The sequence below is a fragment of the Pygocentrus nattereri genome, chromosome 1 (assembly GCF_015220715.1).
Source record: "Pygocentrus nattereri isolate fPygNat1 chromosome 1, fPygNat1.pri, whole genome shotgun sequence".
Lineage (NCBI taxonomy): Eukaryota > Metazoa > Chordata > Actinopteri > Characiformes > Serrasalmidae > Pygocentrus > Pygocentrus nattereri.
In genome coordinates this window covers 10,982,795-10,999,827 of record NC_051211.1, presented here as the reverse complement: position 1 = coordinate 10,999,827, position 17,033 = coordinate 10,982,795, and the positions used below count along the sequence as shown (strand labels likewise).

General features: G+C 39.5%; 1 protein-coding gene across 2 annotated transcripts in view; it reads left to right on the top strand.

Annotated features, from left to right (window-relative positions):
• Positions 1–17,033, top strand: part of icam5 (intercellular adhesion molecule 5) — a 22,545-nt gene extending 5,512 nt beyond the window's left edge. For both annotated transcript variants that reach the window (XM_037540923.1, XM_037540930.1), the window contains 8 exons: positions 2,993–3,247; positions 4,605–4,928; positions 7,380–7,637; positions 7,737–8,066; positions 11,731–11,985; positions 13,341–13,664; positions 16,128–16,385; positions 16,485–17,033. In XM_037540923.1, the coding sequence (XP_037396820.1) occupies positions 2,993–3,247; positions 4,605–4,928; positions 7,380–7,637; positions 7,737–8,066; positions 11,731–11,985; positions 13,341–13,664; positions 16,128–16,385; positions 16,485–16,876 (2,396 nt within the window). In that variant the 3' untranslated portion in view covers positions 16,877–17,033. The remainder of the gene's footprint in view (positions 1–2,992; positions 3,248–4,604; positions 4,929–7,379; positions 7,638–7,736; positions 8,067–11,730; positions 11,986–13,340; positions 13,665–16,127; positions 16,386–16,484) is intronic.

The window sequence follows — 17,033 nt, the reverse complement described above, 5'->3', positions numbered from 1 at the left end:
CAAGTACATTTTAAGACATTTAGATTCCCTTAAAAAAACAACAACAACAAACACCCCAACACTGTTCACTATAAAACATGCATCTGTACACAACCTATCCCCAACTAAGTCGACATAAGAATTAAATCAGATGCAACAGCAAACTTAAAAAACTAAATTTAATCATTCTAGGCTAAGGCATGTTGCCATGGTAGACTGTCCATAAATGATGGTAAGAAAATTACGTATTCTACTTACTTTGTTTTTGTGGGGGGTTTTTTTCGGACCATTTCACAACTGGAGCTTCAAATTCAAACACTGGTGTGCTCAGGGGCATTGCTAGGTCAGTTTTAAATGTTATCCAGGCCCTCCTTACCACGTAAATGTACATTACTAGTCCAAATCAACTATAGTGTATTCTCATTCACAATATACTATAATGTGACACTGGTGAGGTGCTGCCTCCGCTGTGCTACCAGAGATTGACTAATGTAACAAATGTTGGCCGATCAGATCTGACCTCGTATGTTTCCAACTAATCATATCAGACCTGGGGTGCAGAGGGTCTCTGGCTTTGCAATGCACGTTATCAGTAACCACAGAAGCTGAAGCGAGGATTTTGGGTGAAAGCTCACTAAAATAAACATTAGACCTTATTCAAATCTATAATACACAGTGTGAAACAGTGAGTAGTTACAGAGTTAATATATCCACTTCCACTAAGGATTTGTAGCAAATGACGGCTATCAGGTTTTTTATTTGGCTACTTGTTAGTTATGTTAGTTAACTCTGAGTTTACATGAGTCAAAGAAAGCTGGTTAGGCTAACAATAATATTAGCTAGCTAGTTGACAAGCCAACAAAGGAACCAAAAAGAGTATACTAATATACTATACTGTATACTAATCTGCTTTTCTTACTTTCTTTTTTTTTAGATGACAGACCTCCACTTCCACTAATTATCTCTATTAGTTTGATTATTTTGTTAATAGTCATTTTCATCATTTGCATAATTATATGTAAAAAGAAGAAACGATCTGGGAAATATGATGTACAGTCCAATGACAAGGCGCTTCAAATGATGCTACTGTAAGAATACCCAATGATAAATGGCATCTGGCATGAGCAGAGCAGAAAAAGGATACCCCCTGTGATTACAGACCAACAATGTGGAGAAGGACTTGATTTGCTAGAAATCTAACGGGGAGGCATGAAGCTCGCGCTCGTACTCGTCGATATTGCAAGGACTGCGTCAGTAAATACAGTGTTGGGCTTTGTTTATTATATCAGTTTTGTTTATAAATATTTTTATATATCGAGCTTTGGAAACATCTGAAAGGTAAAGCCATACTACCCAGCTTTTTTTATGAGTAGCTGCAATAGTTTTGTTTACCACAGCACAATAGAACAAACGTATTAACGTCTGCTTTTTTTCACCACTAGTCTCTCAAGCTTTGTCTCATTAGTCGGGCTGGGACCACATATCACTTCACTGATAATGATCAGTGATAGCCATGAAAGTAGAAAGGAATTGGGATATTCTTAACCAGTACAAATCAAATCAAATATATTCCCAAGTCACTCTGTTTTCAGATGAATTAGTACGCTGTATGTGAGATGTTGTGATTCTATGTTGAGCTGCTAGTGAGCAATGAAGGGTCAAAGAGGAGGGCTGAGAAGGGGGACTACCCTTCTAAGAGGAGGGCTACCTCCTGTATGCAATTCACACCTCTCCAAAGATGGCTGTGTCGAGGTAAAGCTGACAGCAAAACTGCGGCTTTCGCCATAAAAAAGTAACTTTTAAACACAATAAAACACTTTTAGAAATTCTGACCTGCATGCTCACTTACAAAGACAAACGTTTAGTTTTCTTCTGATTTCCTAAATCATACAAATTTGCATCTAAATATATTCTATCAAAAATGTATAGTTCAGCTCCTCCCACACATTCAGAAATGGCATTTTGTGACTACACTGTTAGAAATGTAGGTTCTGTGCAGGTACGTTTTTCATTCATCAAGGTACAAACAACGAAAATCTTCCCTCAAAGGTACAACTGTGGTTTTAAAGTCCAGTTGTGTACATAAATGAAGTTCTCCTAGATGAAAAATGTGTATTTGAACCTTTTCACAACCGAATGTTTTAAAACCGAACAGTAAAATAAAAAGGCTGGAGGCGTGGAGTCAGTACAGCTTAGAAGATATCATTTCAGTGGAATATGTACAGTTATGTTACCTGACTAAAGGCACTGAGACGTACCCTTAAGGGTATCACCCCAGTGTCAAGAGGGTTGTCACCCCAGTGACAGTTCACTGCCTTTAAAATGTATTCATTGTAAGGTCTTGTATTGTAAGGTTTTACAGATGTTTACAGTTAACACACTTTTTTTTGTTTGCTTTAATACGGTAACAGTGACCAAGCTTTAGCTCATCCTGCTAAAAAAGGTCATAAACAGCATGAGGAGATCCCCTGAAGTGTGTGTTGCAGGCATTGCACCAGCTTGGAACTCCCAGCATTAAAAAGAGCAAAGACGCTATAAAAGTTAAGGTGTAGTTTTAAATAAAACATGGAAGCTTTTTTTCTGTAAAAAATTCTGCATGAAAAGACCTTAAGGCTTTGTCGCCCCCTTCTGGTACAACTGAAAACTATCCAAAATATACTGATTCTGTAACCATAATCTGCTCATAGATTAAATAATAAAATTATTCATATTTATTGATAATTGTGTCAGGGTGTATTGAATTTTTTTAATTGCTTGTTGCTCCAGCCCTACTCATCAGAATGTATAATGCCTTTTAGACCATGGGTAAGCTATGTGATAATAGTTATATTTTAAATGATATTATTAAATACAGACTGTCTTTGATTCTATTTTGACTTTTGTGTTGTCATTCACGTGTTCTATGTCTCAATGTCTGTGTCAAGTGCACAATGTAGCCTGTTTCATTCTGAAATGAAATGATTTCTAATCTGTGGCCTTTTTTATAATACATTACACATGGATTTTTCTACAGATGGTCCAGAAATAGAGTCAGGAGATGAGTCAGTAGAGGTGTATGAAGGCAGGGATGTGACTCTGCCCTGCACTGCTGAGGGGAACCCAGAGCCTGAAGTCAAGTGGAGCTTCAACAATCAGTCTAAGACCACTGGAGGGAGACAGACGACACTGACGATTTCTGGAGCCACGCCTGCTGATGGTGGGGAGTATACATGCACTGCAACGAACACATTTGGGAGCCAGACAAGGAGAGTCTTCTTGGTGGTGAAAGGTAGGCGTCTCATCACTGATGTGAATGTGGGCTGTAGCTCATATTCTCTTTGCAATCATATGTAATCATGGAGACAGAAGAACAGTAAGAGTTTGATTTAATTAAAGCAAAATTGCTGTTTACTGTTTAGATTCATCTCTGATATGCTATCTGTGCTGTCATCAGTTATATTAGCTGTGTGTGTCTCTGTCTGAGATCATAAGAAGCATATATAAATATATATAAATAATAAAATATATCACTACCCACAATTTTTAATCAGGTGGTTTTACCACTGACCACTGACAAAATAAAAAATGAATAAATCAAAATTAAATAGAACTTGCCTTGGCCAGACAGATAAAACTGAAAAAAAAAAAACACTTGAACTGGTGTAGAACATTCTGAAGAATGTAAAGGTTCTTTGTGTGTTTCTTTAAAGAACCATGTATTGAAAAGATTTTTAGGGTTCTTATACGGTATCGCTACAAAGAGCCCTTTTGGTTTAATTTGGCACTTTTATTTCTTGACTCTTAGAAGTTTTAATAGCAATTTTGTGGTGTTGTTTCATGTGAAATACTTTGGGACAGAAAACTGGAAACAAATTTATTTTTGCAAAAAAAAAAAAAAGATGATTGGGACTATTTCTTTAAACGGGAGCACATTTCTGTCTCTCAACATGCAAAACATGCAAAAAAATAAGAAAACTATGTTGGAATTTAGAATCTCTTGGTTAGCAGTCCTGGATAAACTGCATCCGGTTACCAACAGATTTGTGAGAATTAGAAGGTCTTTTCCAACGCAGGTAGGGTGGCTATGACGGGTGGAGTAAAGTTACTTTAGAAGGACCTGTTTGTTAATATTACTAAGGAGCTGATATTACAGCAGACACGATATACCAGTTGAATTTCTTCCTCAAAAATGAGTTTGTTTTACATCAATATGCCACAAATAAGCACAGATAACGCAACGTACAAAGTGCAAACCATGCTAACTTTGGCCCGTTTTTGTATTATTTGTCTTTTTTCAAATGAAAATATGAATAACAGCTAGGCAGACCAGAAAAACTAGGCCAGAAAACCAGACAGGTGAAAAAAGCATAGACCAGTGTTTCCCAACCCACTCCTTCGGGATCTCCAGACAGTCTACATTTTTGCTATATATCAGTGTCCAGTTAGTCAGCTGGAGAGTGGAGAGGCTTGGAAAATGGGGCATATAAGCATTTTTTTACATCATGCCAACAACAAGAGACCAGTGCAAACTATCCAGATTACAATAAAGAGTAGTTGAGTCTTTGTTGTTGAGTTTGAGACATAATACTTAGTCTCCTCAATTAAACATTTTGGTGGATAAAATCTCAAATCTGTTTTTCCTACAGAGATTCCAGACAGGGTGTCCATCAGCTTTGTGAATCACAACGGGCAGATGACTGAGGATGAACCGTATGAGCTCCAGTGTGACATTCAGAAAGTTTCTTTGCTTGAGTCCCTCACTGTGAACTGGTTCAAAGAAGGCACTCTAGTGAAAAGTAAAACCTTTACTAAACCCACCAAGACCCCTGAGAATGTGCTTGATATGCTCCAGATCACCCCCAGCATAAATGATAATGGAGCTCACTACAGGTGTGAAGCAAAACTGGATCTGGGAACAGACGGACCTCCTCTTACAGTCACATCAGATGCCCTCAGAATTACAGTACAGTGTAAGTTTTTCACAGGTCATTTTTGATACATGCCACCTTCCCTTTTCAACTTAAACAAGATGCTATATTTATATAGTCAATCAATAATTTCATGACTACATCAGCATTGCAGTTGATTTTGATAGCAAATGCTCATTTTCCTAAATCTGAATATTGACCAATCTGCTCAGGGAGTGGACATAACCGTATTTAAATACGTACATTCATGGTTTCTCCTGTAGCATTTTCCCCCTGTATAAATATGATAAAAGTTGGGTGTCCTGAGGTTTAATTGCTGAAAGTATAATGAGCTAAAAATTTAAGGGAGAAATGTAAAATACAGAAAAAAATATATTTGTGTAAAAAGTGAAAGAGAAAAATGCCTAGCTGTTTGTGTCATAGTAAAACCTATTTTGGCATAAAAAAAAGCAGCCTTCGATTTACTAAATAGGCACAACAGCCCTTCGTCAAGCATATTACGACTAAAGAGAGGCTGCTCTTTTGTGGAGTTTTCTTCTCAAAGTGCAAAATATTGGGAGATTATTAGAATGAACCACCTTATCACACACACGTCATCTAAACTTCTTATCCTTCTGGGTACTGCAAGATGGTGAAGCACAATACAGAGGCCAATAGCCATATGCTTGGCATTGCACATGGTGATCTTAAACTTTTCCATCGCTGCTCAGCCACCTTGGTCTTCATGGATATCAAATTAATAAAACTCACAGCCTTCCTTGTGTTGACTTTGCTTCCAGAAGCACTTGGTGAGCCTGTGTGGCATGCTGCTTCATGGCTGAGCTGTTGTTGCTCCTAGATGGTTCCACTTCACAATAACAGCACTTACTGATGACTAGGGCAGCTGTAGCAGGGCAGTTTGATGAACTGACTTGGAAAGGTGGCATCATATGACATTTGCTGAGCTCTTCAGTATACCTTATTCTACTGCGAATGTTTGTCTGTGGTAATCACTTGACTGTATACTTGATTTTATGCACTTGGTAGCAATGGGTGTGACTAAAATAGCGGAACGCACTTATTAGATGGGGAGTTGTTACGTTCCCACAAAAGGCTACAGTCCAGGGGAGAGTGTGGGGTCAGTAACATGTGCGGTGTGAGCAGGTGGAGATGGCCAACCAGTGTGGAAACCACGGTATATAGAAAACAGATTTAATTCAAGGACATCCACAGTCATACACAACACAATGCAATGGACACAAATGTATACAAAACACCAAGACAACCAACTAGGACACTGAAGAACTGAACCAGGGAAGAACACAGACGGCACCAAAGAAAAGAAAATAACAAAAGAACTACACTAGCCTGTATTTGTGTATCTTGTCTAACTAGCAGAAATAAGAGCTGACTGCTACTCTACGCTAAACTAGACCAACAGTACAGGGGGTGGCACCCGCCTCTAAACTAGTGTGTCTAGACGCTCGGACTACCTGCGTGTTCTAGACTGTTCTTTCTCTCAGGAGGAAACCAGCTCAAACCCAGTGGACACAGGGGAGACAGTAACAACCACCAGCACCAAACGGTTAACAACGACAACAGCGATACAAATAACAGCAAAGAGCTAAACTGAGACACAAGAGACTTCACAAAACCGCGATATCTAATCAAGCAGTGCAGTATGAACACAACAAGCGAGCCGACGGCTTCCGAGCAAGTGCCGCGCAGCTTTTGAACACGAAGTCCCGCCCCTCTCTTGGTCCGGACGCGCCCTCTGATTGGCCAGTAAGTGACGAGCGTGACGAGGATGATGAATGACACCCCGATCCACCTATAAAGTGAAAGATAGACCGACCGGCGCAGAAAAGAGGAGAGAAAAGAGCTAAAAGAGGGAGCATGAAAGAGAGAGAGAGAGAGAGAGAGAGAGAGAGAGAAAAAAAAAAAAAACACGCACAAGGCGCTCACACGTAACAGGAGTCCACATACTTCTGGCCACCTAGTGTGGTTCCTGGAACCTGACAATGAATGTCTGTGGCCTGCATCTGTGCAGCCATCCAGTTTGCAGCAGTTGTACAATGCAGTCATTTCAGCATAAAAGACATTCATGCAGAACACATCCAGCATGTTGGAGAATCCACACCCAGGCGAGTTCATGCTGCAATGTATAAATCACATGACTTGCAGAGGAGTTCTTAAAGTCAGCTATGGCAACGTTAGTGGTTTCCAACTCAATTTTAGGAGAGCTGTGTAAGTCTACAGGGTCTTTTAGAAGATAAGCACGCTTTAATCACGCTTTGTCAGAGGTGTGTCTTGGTGTGGGCGTGTTCTCCAGTAGATGTGTTCTGTAGTAAGTGTGCTGTAATGGAAGGATCTTGGAGCAGGGAGTGTGTAGTAGTTTTGCGGAATGCAGATATAACGTCTTATTCGGTAAAGCTATTGCAGCAGGTTGATGTAGATTTATTGTCCAATGAGCATGTCTTCTGAATGTTAATGAATGTTGATCTGTTTTGGCAGCTCCTTGTATCCTCACTCTTCAGCCTCCTAAAGTGGTGGTTAAATATGGAGATAAAGCCTCAGCAAATTGTTCCACTACTATTGACCACATAGGGATGGGCTGGGAGGCCTCTCAAGGACCAGTGGACATGAAGGATGATGTACAATTAATCACCTGGAGTGTAGACAGTCTTGTAGACTGGGGCATGAAACCATTTTGCTTCATGAATCCTAATCCAGACCAGCAGTGCAAAGTTCATCTCAATGTTACTATTTACAGTAAGTCACTGCCTTACCTGTTTGCTCTGAGATAAAATAATTATTTACTCCCTTCAGTCAAGCATTTCCATGGATAAAATCTCAAATATTTTACTACAGAAACTCCAGAAAGTGTGTCCATCAGCACTGTGAATCACACTGGGCCGATGATTGAGGGTGGACAGTATGAGCTCCAGTGTGACATTCAGAATGTTGCTCCTGCTGAGTTCCTCACTGTGAGCTGGTTCAAAGGAGACACTCTAGTGAATAAGGAAACCTTTGCTAACTTGATCAAGACTCCAGTGAATCGGTCATCTACACTCCAGATCTCCCCCAGCAGAGCTGATGATGGAGGTCAGTACAGGTGTGAAGCAGAACTGGATCTGGGACCCGAAGGACCTCAACCTCCTCCTACAGTGACGTCAGATCACCTCAACATTACAGTACATTGTAAGTCCTCCACAAATTGTTTCATCTTCTTTACACATAAACAACAGACGGGTGACAAATAAAGGAAAGACTGACATAAAGTGACTTAGTAAAGTGTTGGGACACCAGAACATCTTACAATTGATGGTACCTCAGTTGGTGCTTTGATGATGGTGGTGGGTGTGCTGTCTAACACGTTGGTTTAAAGTCTGTCACATTTGTTCAGGTGGATTAAGATCTGGTGACATTAAATTCTGTAGCATTTGATTTATATCATTTTCATATCAGTCTATTGACTACAGCAGACAGTAGTGGAATCAGTGAAAATGATTTAAACCCTATATTTAATTGAATATAATACAAAGAAACATATTAAAACGTGAAACGTGTTGCTGGTAAATTCAAAATAGAAATATATTTTTCAAAAAACTATAAAATTTCATTTGAAATGTCTCTGCACTACTTATTAACACTCTGCACAGCATCACAACTTTTTTTGAAACAGGCTTGTAGTTCTTTTTAAGTATTATGATTAATACTGTTATAGTAAGTATCATATCAGGTTAGAATAAAATAAAATAAAAAAAGCAGTAGACTGAGCTTGGCTTGGCTCCAGCTTTCCTTAAAGACCAAACACAGCAGGGTTAATACAGTCAACTAAAACTATTACTACAGCAAAAACTAGCTGTGAAAACAAGTACATTTTAAGACTTTAAGATTCCCTTAAAAAAACAACAACAACAAACACCCCAACACTGTTCACTATAAAACATGCATCTGTACACAACCTATCCCCAACTAAGTCGACATAAGAATTAAATCAGATGCAACAGCAAACTTAAAAAACTAAATTTAATCATTCTAGGCTAAGGCATGTTGCCATGGTAGACTGTCCATAAATGATGGTAAGAAAATTACGTATTCTACTTACTTTGTTTTTGTGGGGGTTTTTTTCGGACCATTTCACAACTGGAGCTTCAAATTCAAACACTGGTGTGCTCAGGGGCATTGCTAGGTCAGTTTTAAATGTTATCCAGGCCCTCCTTACCAAGTAAATGTACATTACTAGTCCAAATCATCTATAGTGTATTCTCATTCACAATATACTATAATGTGACACTGGTGAGGTGCTGCCTCCGCTGTGCTACCAGAGATTGACTAATGTAACAAATGTTGGCCGATCAGATCTGACCTCGTATGTTTCCAACTAATCATATCAGACCTGGGGTGCAGAGGGTCTCTGGCTTTGCAATGCACGTTATCAGTAACCACAGAAGCTGAAGCGAGGATTTTGGGTGAAAGCTCACTAAAATAAACATTAGACCTTATTCAAATCTATAATACACAGTGTGAAACAGTGAGTAGTTACAGAGTTAATATATCCACTTCCACTAAGGATTTGTAGCAAATGACGGCTATCAGGTTTTTTATTTGGCTACTTGTTAGTTATGTTAGTTAACTCTGAGTTTACATGAGTCAAAGAAAGCTGGTTAGGCTAACAATAATATTAGCTAGCTAGTTGACAAGCCAACAAAGGAACCAAAAAGAGTATACTAATATACTATACTGTATACTAATCTGCTTTTCTTACTTTCTTTTTTTTTAGATGACAGACCTCCACTTCCACTAATTATCTCTATTAGTTTGATTATTTTGTTAATAGTCATTTTCATCATTTGCATAATTATATGTAAAAAGAAGAAACGATCTGGGAAATATGATGTACAGTCCAATGACAAGGCGCTTCAAATGATGCTACTGTAAGAATACCCAATGATAAATGGCATCTGGCATGAGCAGAGCAGAAAAAGGATACCCCCTGTGATTACAGACCAACAATGTGGAGAAGGACTTGATTTGCTAGAAATCTAACGGGGAGGCATGAAGCTCGCGCTCGTACTCGTCGATATTGCAAGGACTGCGTCAGTAAATACAGTGTTGGGCTTTGTTTATGATATCAGTTTTGTTTATAAATATTTTTATATATCGAGCTTTGGAAACATCTGAAAGGTAAAGCCATACTACCCAGCTTTTTTTATGAGTAGCTGCAATAGTTTTGTTTACCACAGCACAATAGAACAAACGTATTAACGTCTGCTTTTTTTCACCACTAGTCTCTCAAGCTTTGTCTCATTAGTCGGGCTGGGACCACATATCACTTCACTGATAATGATCAGTGATAGCCATGAAAGTAGAAAGGAATTGGGATATTCTTAACCAGTACAAATCAAATCAAATATATTCCCAAGTCACTCTGTTTTCAGATGAATTAGTACGCTGTATGTGAGATGTTGTGATTCTATGTTGAGCTGCTAGTGAGCAATGAAGGGTCAAAGAGGAGGGCTGAGAAGGGGGACTACCCTTCTAAGAGGAGGGCTACCTCCTGTATGCAATTCACACCTCTCCAAAGATGGCTGTGTCGAGGTAAAGCTGACAGCAAAACTGCGGCTTTCGCCATAAAAAAGTAACTTTTAAACACAATAAAACACTTTTAGAAATTCTGACCTGCATGCTCACTTACAAAGACAAACGTTTAGTTTTCTTCTGATTTCCTAAATCATACAAATTTGCATCTAAATATATTCTATCAAAAATGTATAGTTCAGCTCCTCCCACACATTCAGAAATGGCATTTTGTGACTACACTGTTAGAAATGTAGGTTCTGTGCAGGTACGTTTTTCATTCATCAAGGTACAAACAACGAAAATCTTCCCTCAAAGGTACAACTGTGGTTTTAAAGTCCAGTTGTGTACATAAATGAAGTTCTCCTAGATGAAAAATGTGTATTTGAACCTTTTCACAACCGAATGTTTTAAAACCGAACAGTAAAATAAAAAGGCTGGAGGCGTGGAGTCAGTACAGCTTAGAAGATATCATTTCAGTGGAATATGTACAGTTATGTTACCTGACTAAAGGCACTGAGACGTACCCTTAAGGGTATCACCCCAGTGTCAAGAGGGTTGTCACCCCAGTGACAGTTCACTGCCTTTAAAATGTATTCATTGTAAGGTCTTGTATTGTAAGGTTTTACAGATGTTTACAGTTAACACACTTTTTTTTGTTTGCTTTAATACGGTAACAGTGACCAAGCTTTAGCTCATCCTGCTAAAAAAGGTCATAAACAGCATGAGGAGATCCCCTGAAGTGTGTGTTTCAGGCATTGCACCAGCTTGGAACTCCCAGCATTAAAAAGAGCAAAGACGCTATAAAAGTTAAGGTGTAGTTTTAAATAAAACATGGAAGCTTTTTTTCTGTAAAAAATTCTGCATGAAAAGACCTTAAGGCTTTGTCGCCCCCTTCTGGTACAACTGAAAACTATCCAAAATATACTGATTCTGTAACCATAATCTGCTCATAGATTAAATAATAAAATTATTCATATTTATTGATAATTGTGTCAGGGTGTATTGAATTTTTTTAATTGCTTGTTGCTCCAGCCCTACTCATCAGAATGTATAATGCCTTTTAGACCATGGGTAAGCTATGTGATAATAGTTATATTTTAAATGATATTATTAAATACAGACTGTCTTTGATTCTATTTTGACTTTTGTGTTGTCATTCACGTGTTCTATGTCTCAATGTCTGTGTCAAGTGCACAATGTAGCCTGTTTCATTCTGAAATGAAATGATTTCTAATCTGTGGCCTTTTTTATAATACATTACACATGGATTTTTCTACAGATGGTCCAGAAATAGAGTCAGGAGATGAGTCAGTAGAGGTGTATGAAGGCAGGGATGTGACTCTGCCCTGCACTGCTGAGGGGAACCCAGAGCCTGAAGTCAAGTGGAGCTTCAACAATCAGTCTAAGACCACTGGAGGGAGACAGACGACACTGACGATTTCTGGAGCCACGCCTGCTGATGGTGGGGAGTATACATGCACTGCAACGAACACATTTGGGAGCCAGACAAGGAGAGTCTTCTTGGTGGTGAAAGGTAGGCGTCTCATCACTGATGTGAATGTGGGCTGTAGCTCATATTCTCTTTGCAATCATATGTAATCATGGAGACAGAAGAACAGTAAGAGTTTGATTTAATTAAAGCAAAATTGCTGTTTACTGTTTAGATTCATCTCTGATATGCTATCTGTGCTGTCATCAGTTAGATTAGCTGTGTGTGTCTCTGTCTGAGATCATAAGAAGCATATATAAATATATATAAATAATAAAATATATCACTACCCACAATTTTTAATCAGGTGGTTTTACCACTGACCACTGACAAAATAAAAAATGAATAAATCAAAATTAAATAGAACTTGCCTTGGCCAGACAGATAAAACTGAAAAAAAAAACCACTTGAACTGGTGTAGAACATTCTGAAGAATGTAAAGGTTCTTTGTGTGTTTCTTTAAAGAACCATGTATTGAAAAGATTTTTAGGGTTCTTATACAGTATCGCTACAAAGAGCCCTTTTGGTTTAATTTGGCACTTTTATTTCTTGACTCTTAGAAGTTTTAATAGCAATTTTGTGGTGTTGTTTCATGTGAAATACTTTGGGACAGAAAACTGGAAACAAATTTATTTTTGCAAAAAAAAAAAAAGATGATTGGGACTATTTCTTTAAACGGGAGCACATTTCTGTCTCTCAACATGCAAAACATGCAAAAAAATAAGAAAACTATGTTGGAATTTAGAATCTCTTGGTTAGCAGTCCTGGATAAACTGCATCCGGTTACCAACAGATTTGTGAGAATTAGAAGGTCTTTTCCAACGCAGGTAGGGTGGCTATGACGGGTGGAGTAAAGTTACTTTAGAAGGACCTGTTTGTTAATATTACTAAGGAGCTGATATTACAGCAGACATGATATACCAGTTGAATTTCTTCCTCAAAAATGAGTTTGTTTTACATCAATATGCCACAAATAAGCACAGATAACGCAATGTACAAAGTGCAAACCATGCTAACTTTGGCCCGTTTTTGTATTATTTGTCTTTTTTCAAATGAAAATATGAATAACAGCTAGGCAGACCAGAAAAACTAGGCCAGAAAACCAGACAGGTGAAAAAAGCATAGACCAGTGTTTCCCAACCCACTCCTTCGGGATCTCCAGACAGTCTACATTTTTGCTATATATCAGTGTCCAGTTAGTCAGCTGGAGAGTGGAGAGGCTTGGAAAATGGGGCATATAAGCATTTTTTTACATCATGCCAACAACAAGAGACCAGTGCAAACTATCCAGATTACAATAAAGAGTAGTTGAGTCTTTGTTGTTGAGTTTGAGACATAATACTTAGTCTCCTCAATTAAACATTTTGGTGGATAAAATCTCAAATCTGTTTTTCCTACAGAGATTCCAGACAGGGTGTCCATCAGCTTTGTGAATCACAACGGGCAGATGACTGAGGATGAACCATATGAGCTCCAGTGTGACATTCAGAAAGTTTCTTTGCTTGAGTCCCTCACTGTGAACTGGTTCAAAGAAGGCACTCTAGTGAAAAGTAAAACCTTTACTAAACCCACCAAGACCCCTGAGAATGTGCTTGATATGCTCCAGATCACCCCCAGCATAAATGATAATGGAGCTCACTACAGGTGTGAAGCAAAACTGGATCTGGGAACAGACGGACCTCCTCTTACAGTCACATCAGATGCCCTCAGAATTACAGTACAGTGTAAGTTTTTCACAGGTCATTTTTGATACATGCCACCTTCCCTTTTCAACTTAAACAAGATGCTATATTTATATAGTCAATCAATAATTTCATGACTACATCAGCATTGCAGTTGATTTTGATAGCAAATGCTCATTTTCCTAAATCTGAATATTGACCAATCTGCTCAGGGAGTGGACATAACCGTATTTAAATACGTACATTCATGGTTTCTCCTGTAGCATTTTCCCCCTGTATAAATATGATAAAAGTTGGGTGTCCTGAGGTTTAATTGCTGAAAGTATAATGAGCTAAAAATTTAAGGGAGAAATGTAAAATACAGAAAAAAATATATTTGTGTAAAAAGTGAAAGAGAAAAATGCCTAGCTGTTTGTGTCATAGTAAAACCTATTTTGGCATAAAAAAAGCAGCCTTTGATTTACTAAATAGGCACAACAGCCCTTCGTCAAGCATATTACGACTAAAGAGAGGCTGCTCTTTTGTGGAGTTTTCTTCTCAAAGTGCAAAATATTGGGAGATTATTAGAATGAACCACCTTATCACACACACGTCATCTAAACTTCTTATCCTTCTGGGTACTGCAAGATGGTGAAGCACAATACAGAGGCCAATAGCCATATGCTTGGCATTGCACATGGTGATCTTAAACTTTTCCATCGCTGCTCAGCCACCTTGGTCTTCATGGATATCAAATTAATAAAACTCACAGCCTTCCTTGTGTTGACTTTGCTTCCAGAAGCACTTGGTGAGCCTGTGTGGCATGCTGCTTCATGGCTGAGCTGTTGTTGCTCCTAGATGGTTCCACTTCACAATAACAGCACTTACTGATGACTAGGGCAGCTGTAGCAGGGCAGTTTGATGAACTGACTTGGAAAGGTGGCATCATATGACATTTGCTGAGCTCTTCAGTATACCTTATTCTACTGCGAATGTTTGTCTGTGGTAATCACTTGACTGTATACTTGATTTTATGCACTTGGTAGCAATGGGTGTGACTAAAATAGCGGAACGCACTTATTAGATGGGGAGTTGTTACGTTCCCACAAAAGGCTACAGTCCAGGGGAGAGTGTGGGGTCAGTAACATGTGCGGTGTGAGCAGGTGGAGATGGCCAACCAGTGTGGAAACCACGGTATATAGAAAACAGATTTAATTCAAGGACATCCACAGTCATACACAACACAATGCAATGGACACAAATGTATACAAAACACCAAGACAACCAACTAGGACACTGAAGAACTGAACCAGGGAAGAACACAGACGGCACCAAAGAAAAGAAAATAACAAAAGAACTACACTAGCCTGTATTTGTGTATCTTGTCTAACTAGCAGAAATAAGAGCTGACTGCTACTCTACGCTAAACTAGACCAACAGTACAGGGGGTGGCACCCGCCACTAAACTAGTGTGTCTAGACGCTCGGACTACCTGCGTGTTCTAGACTGTTCTTTCTCTCAGGAGGAAACCAGCTCAAACCCAGTGGACACAGGGGAGACAGTAACAACCACCAGCACCAAACGGTTAACAACGACAACAGCGATACAAATAACAGCAAAGAGCTAAACTGAGACACAAGAGACTTCACAAAACCGCGAGCTCTAATCAAGCAGTGCAGTATGAACACAACAAGCGAGCCGACGGCTTCCGAGCAAGTGCCGCGCAGCTTTTGAACACGAAGTCCCGCCCCTCTCTTGGTCCGGACGCGCCCTCTGATTGGCCAGTAAGTGACGAGCGTGACGAGGATGATGAATGACACCCCGATCCACCTATAAAGTGAAAGATAGACCGACCGGCGCAGAAAAGAGGAGAGAAAAGAGCTAAAAGAGGGAGCATGAAAGAGAGAGAGAGAGAGAGAGAGAGAGAGAGAGAGAGAAAAACAAAAAACAAAAAAAAAACACGCACAAGGCGCTCACACGTAACAGGAGTCCACATACTTCTGGCCACCTAGTGTGGTTCCTGGAACCTGACAATGAATGTCTGTGGCCTGCATCTGTGCAGCCATCCAGTTTGCAGCAGTTGTACAATGCAGTCATTTCAGCATAAAAGACATTCATGCAGAACACATCCAGCATGTTGGAGAATCCACACCCAGGCGAGTTCATGCTGCAATGTATAAATCACATGACTTGCAGAGGAGTTCTTAAAGTCAGCTATGGCAACGTTAGTGGTTTCCAACTCAATTTTAGGAGAGCTGTGTAAGTCTACAGGGTCTTTTAGAAGATAAGCACGCTTTAATCACGCTTTGTCAGAGGTGTGTCTTGGTGTGGGCGTGTTCTCCAGTAGATGTGTTCTGTAGTAAGTGTGCTGTAATGGAAGGATCTTGGAGCAGGGAGTGTGTAGTAGTTTTGCGGAATGCAGATATAACGTCTTATTCGGTAAAGCTATTGCAGCAGGTTGATGTAGATTTATTGTCCAATGAGCATGTCTTCTGAATGTTAATGAATGTTGATCTGTTTTGGCAGCTCCTTGTATCCTCACTCTTCAGCCTCCTAAAGTGGTGGTTAAATATGGAGATAAAGCCTCAGCAAATTGTTCCACTACTACTGACCACAAAGGGATGGGCTGGGAGGCCTCTCAAGGACCAGTGGACATGAAGGATGATGTACAATTAATCACCTGGAGTGTAGACAGTCTTGTAGACTGGGGCATGAAACCATTTTGCTTCATGAATCCTAATCCAGACCAGCAGTGCAAAGTTCATCTCAATGTTACTATTTACAGTAAGTCACTGCCTTACCTGTTTGCTCTGAGATAAAATAATTATTTACTCCCTTCAGTCAAGCATTTCCATGGATAAAATCTCAAATATTTTACTACAGAAACTCCAGAAAGTGTGTCCATCAGCACTGTGAATCACACTGGGCCGATGATTGAGGGTGGACAGTATGAGCTCCAGTGTGACATTCAGAATGTTGCTCCTGCTGAGTTCCTCACTGTGAGCTGGTTCAAAGGAGACACTCTAGTGAATAAGGAAACCTTTGCTAACTTGATCAAGACTCCAGTGAATCGGTCAGCTACACTCCAGATCTCCCCCAGCAGAGCTGATGATGGAGGTCAGTACAGGTGTGAAGCAGAACTGGATCTGGGACCCGAAGGACCTCAACCTCCTCCTACAGTGACGTCAGATCCCCTCAACATTGCAGTACATTGTAAGTCCTCCACAAATTGTTTCATCTTCTTTACACATAAACAACAGACGGGTGACAAATAAAGGAAAGACTGACATAAAGTGACTTAGTAAAGTGTTGGGACACCAGAACATCTTACAATTGATGGTACCTCAGTTGGTGCTTTGATGATGGTGGTGGGTGTGCTGTCTAACACGTTGGTTTAAAGTCTGTCACATTTGTTCAGGTGGATTAAGATCT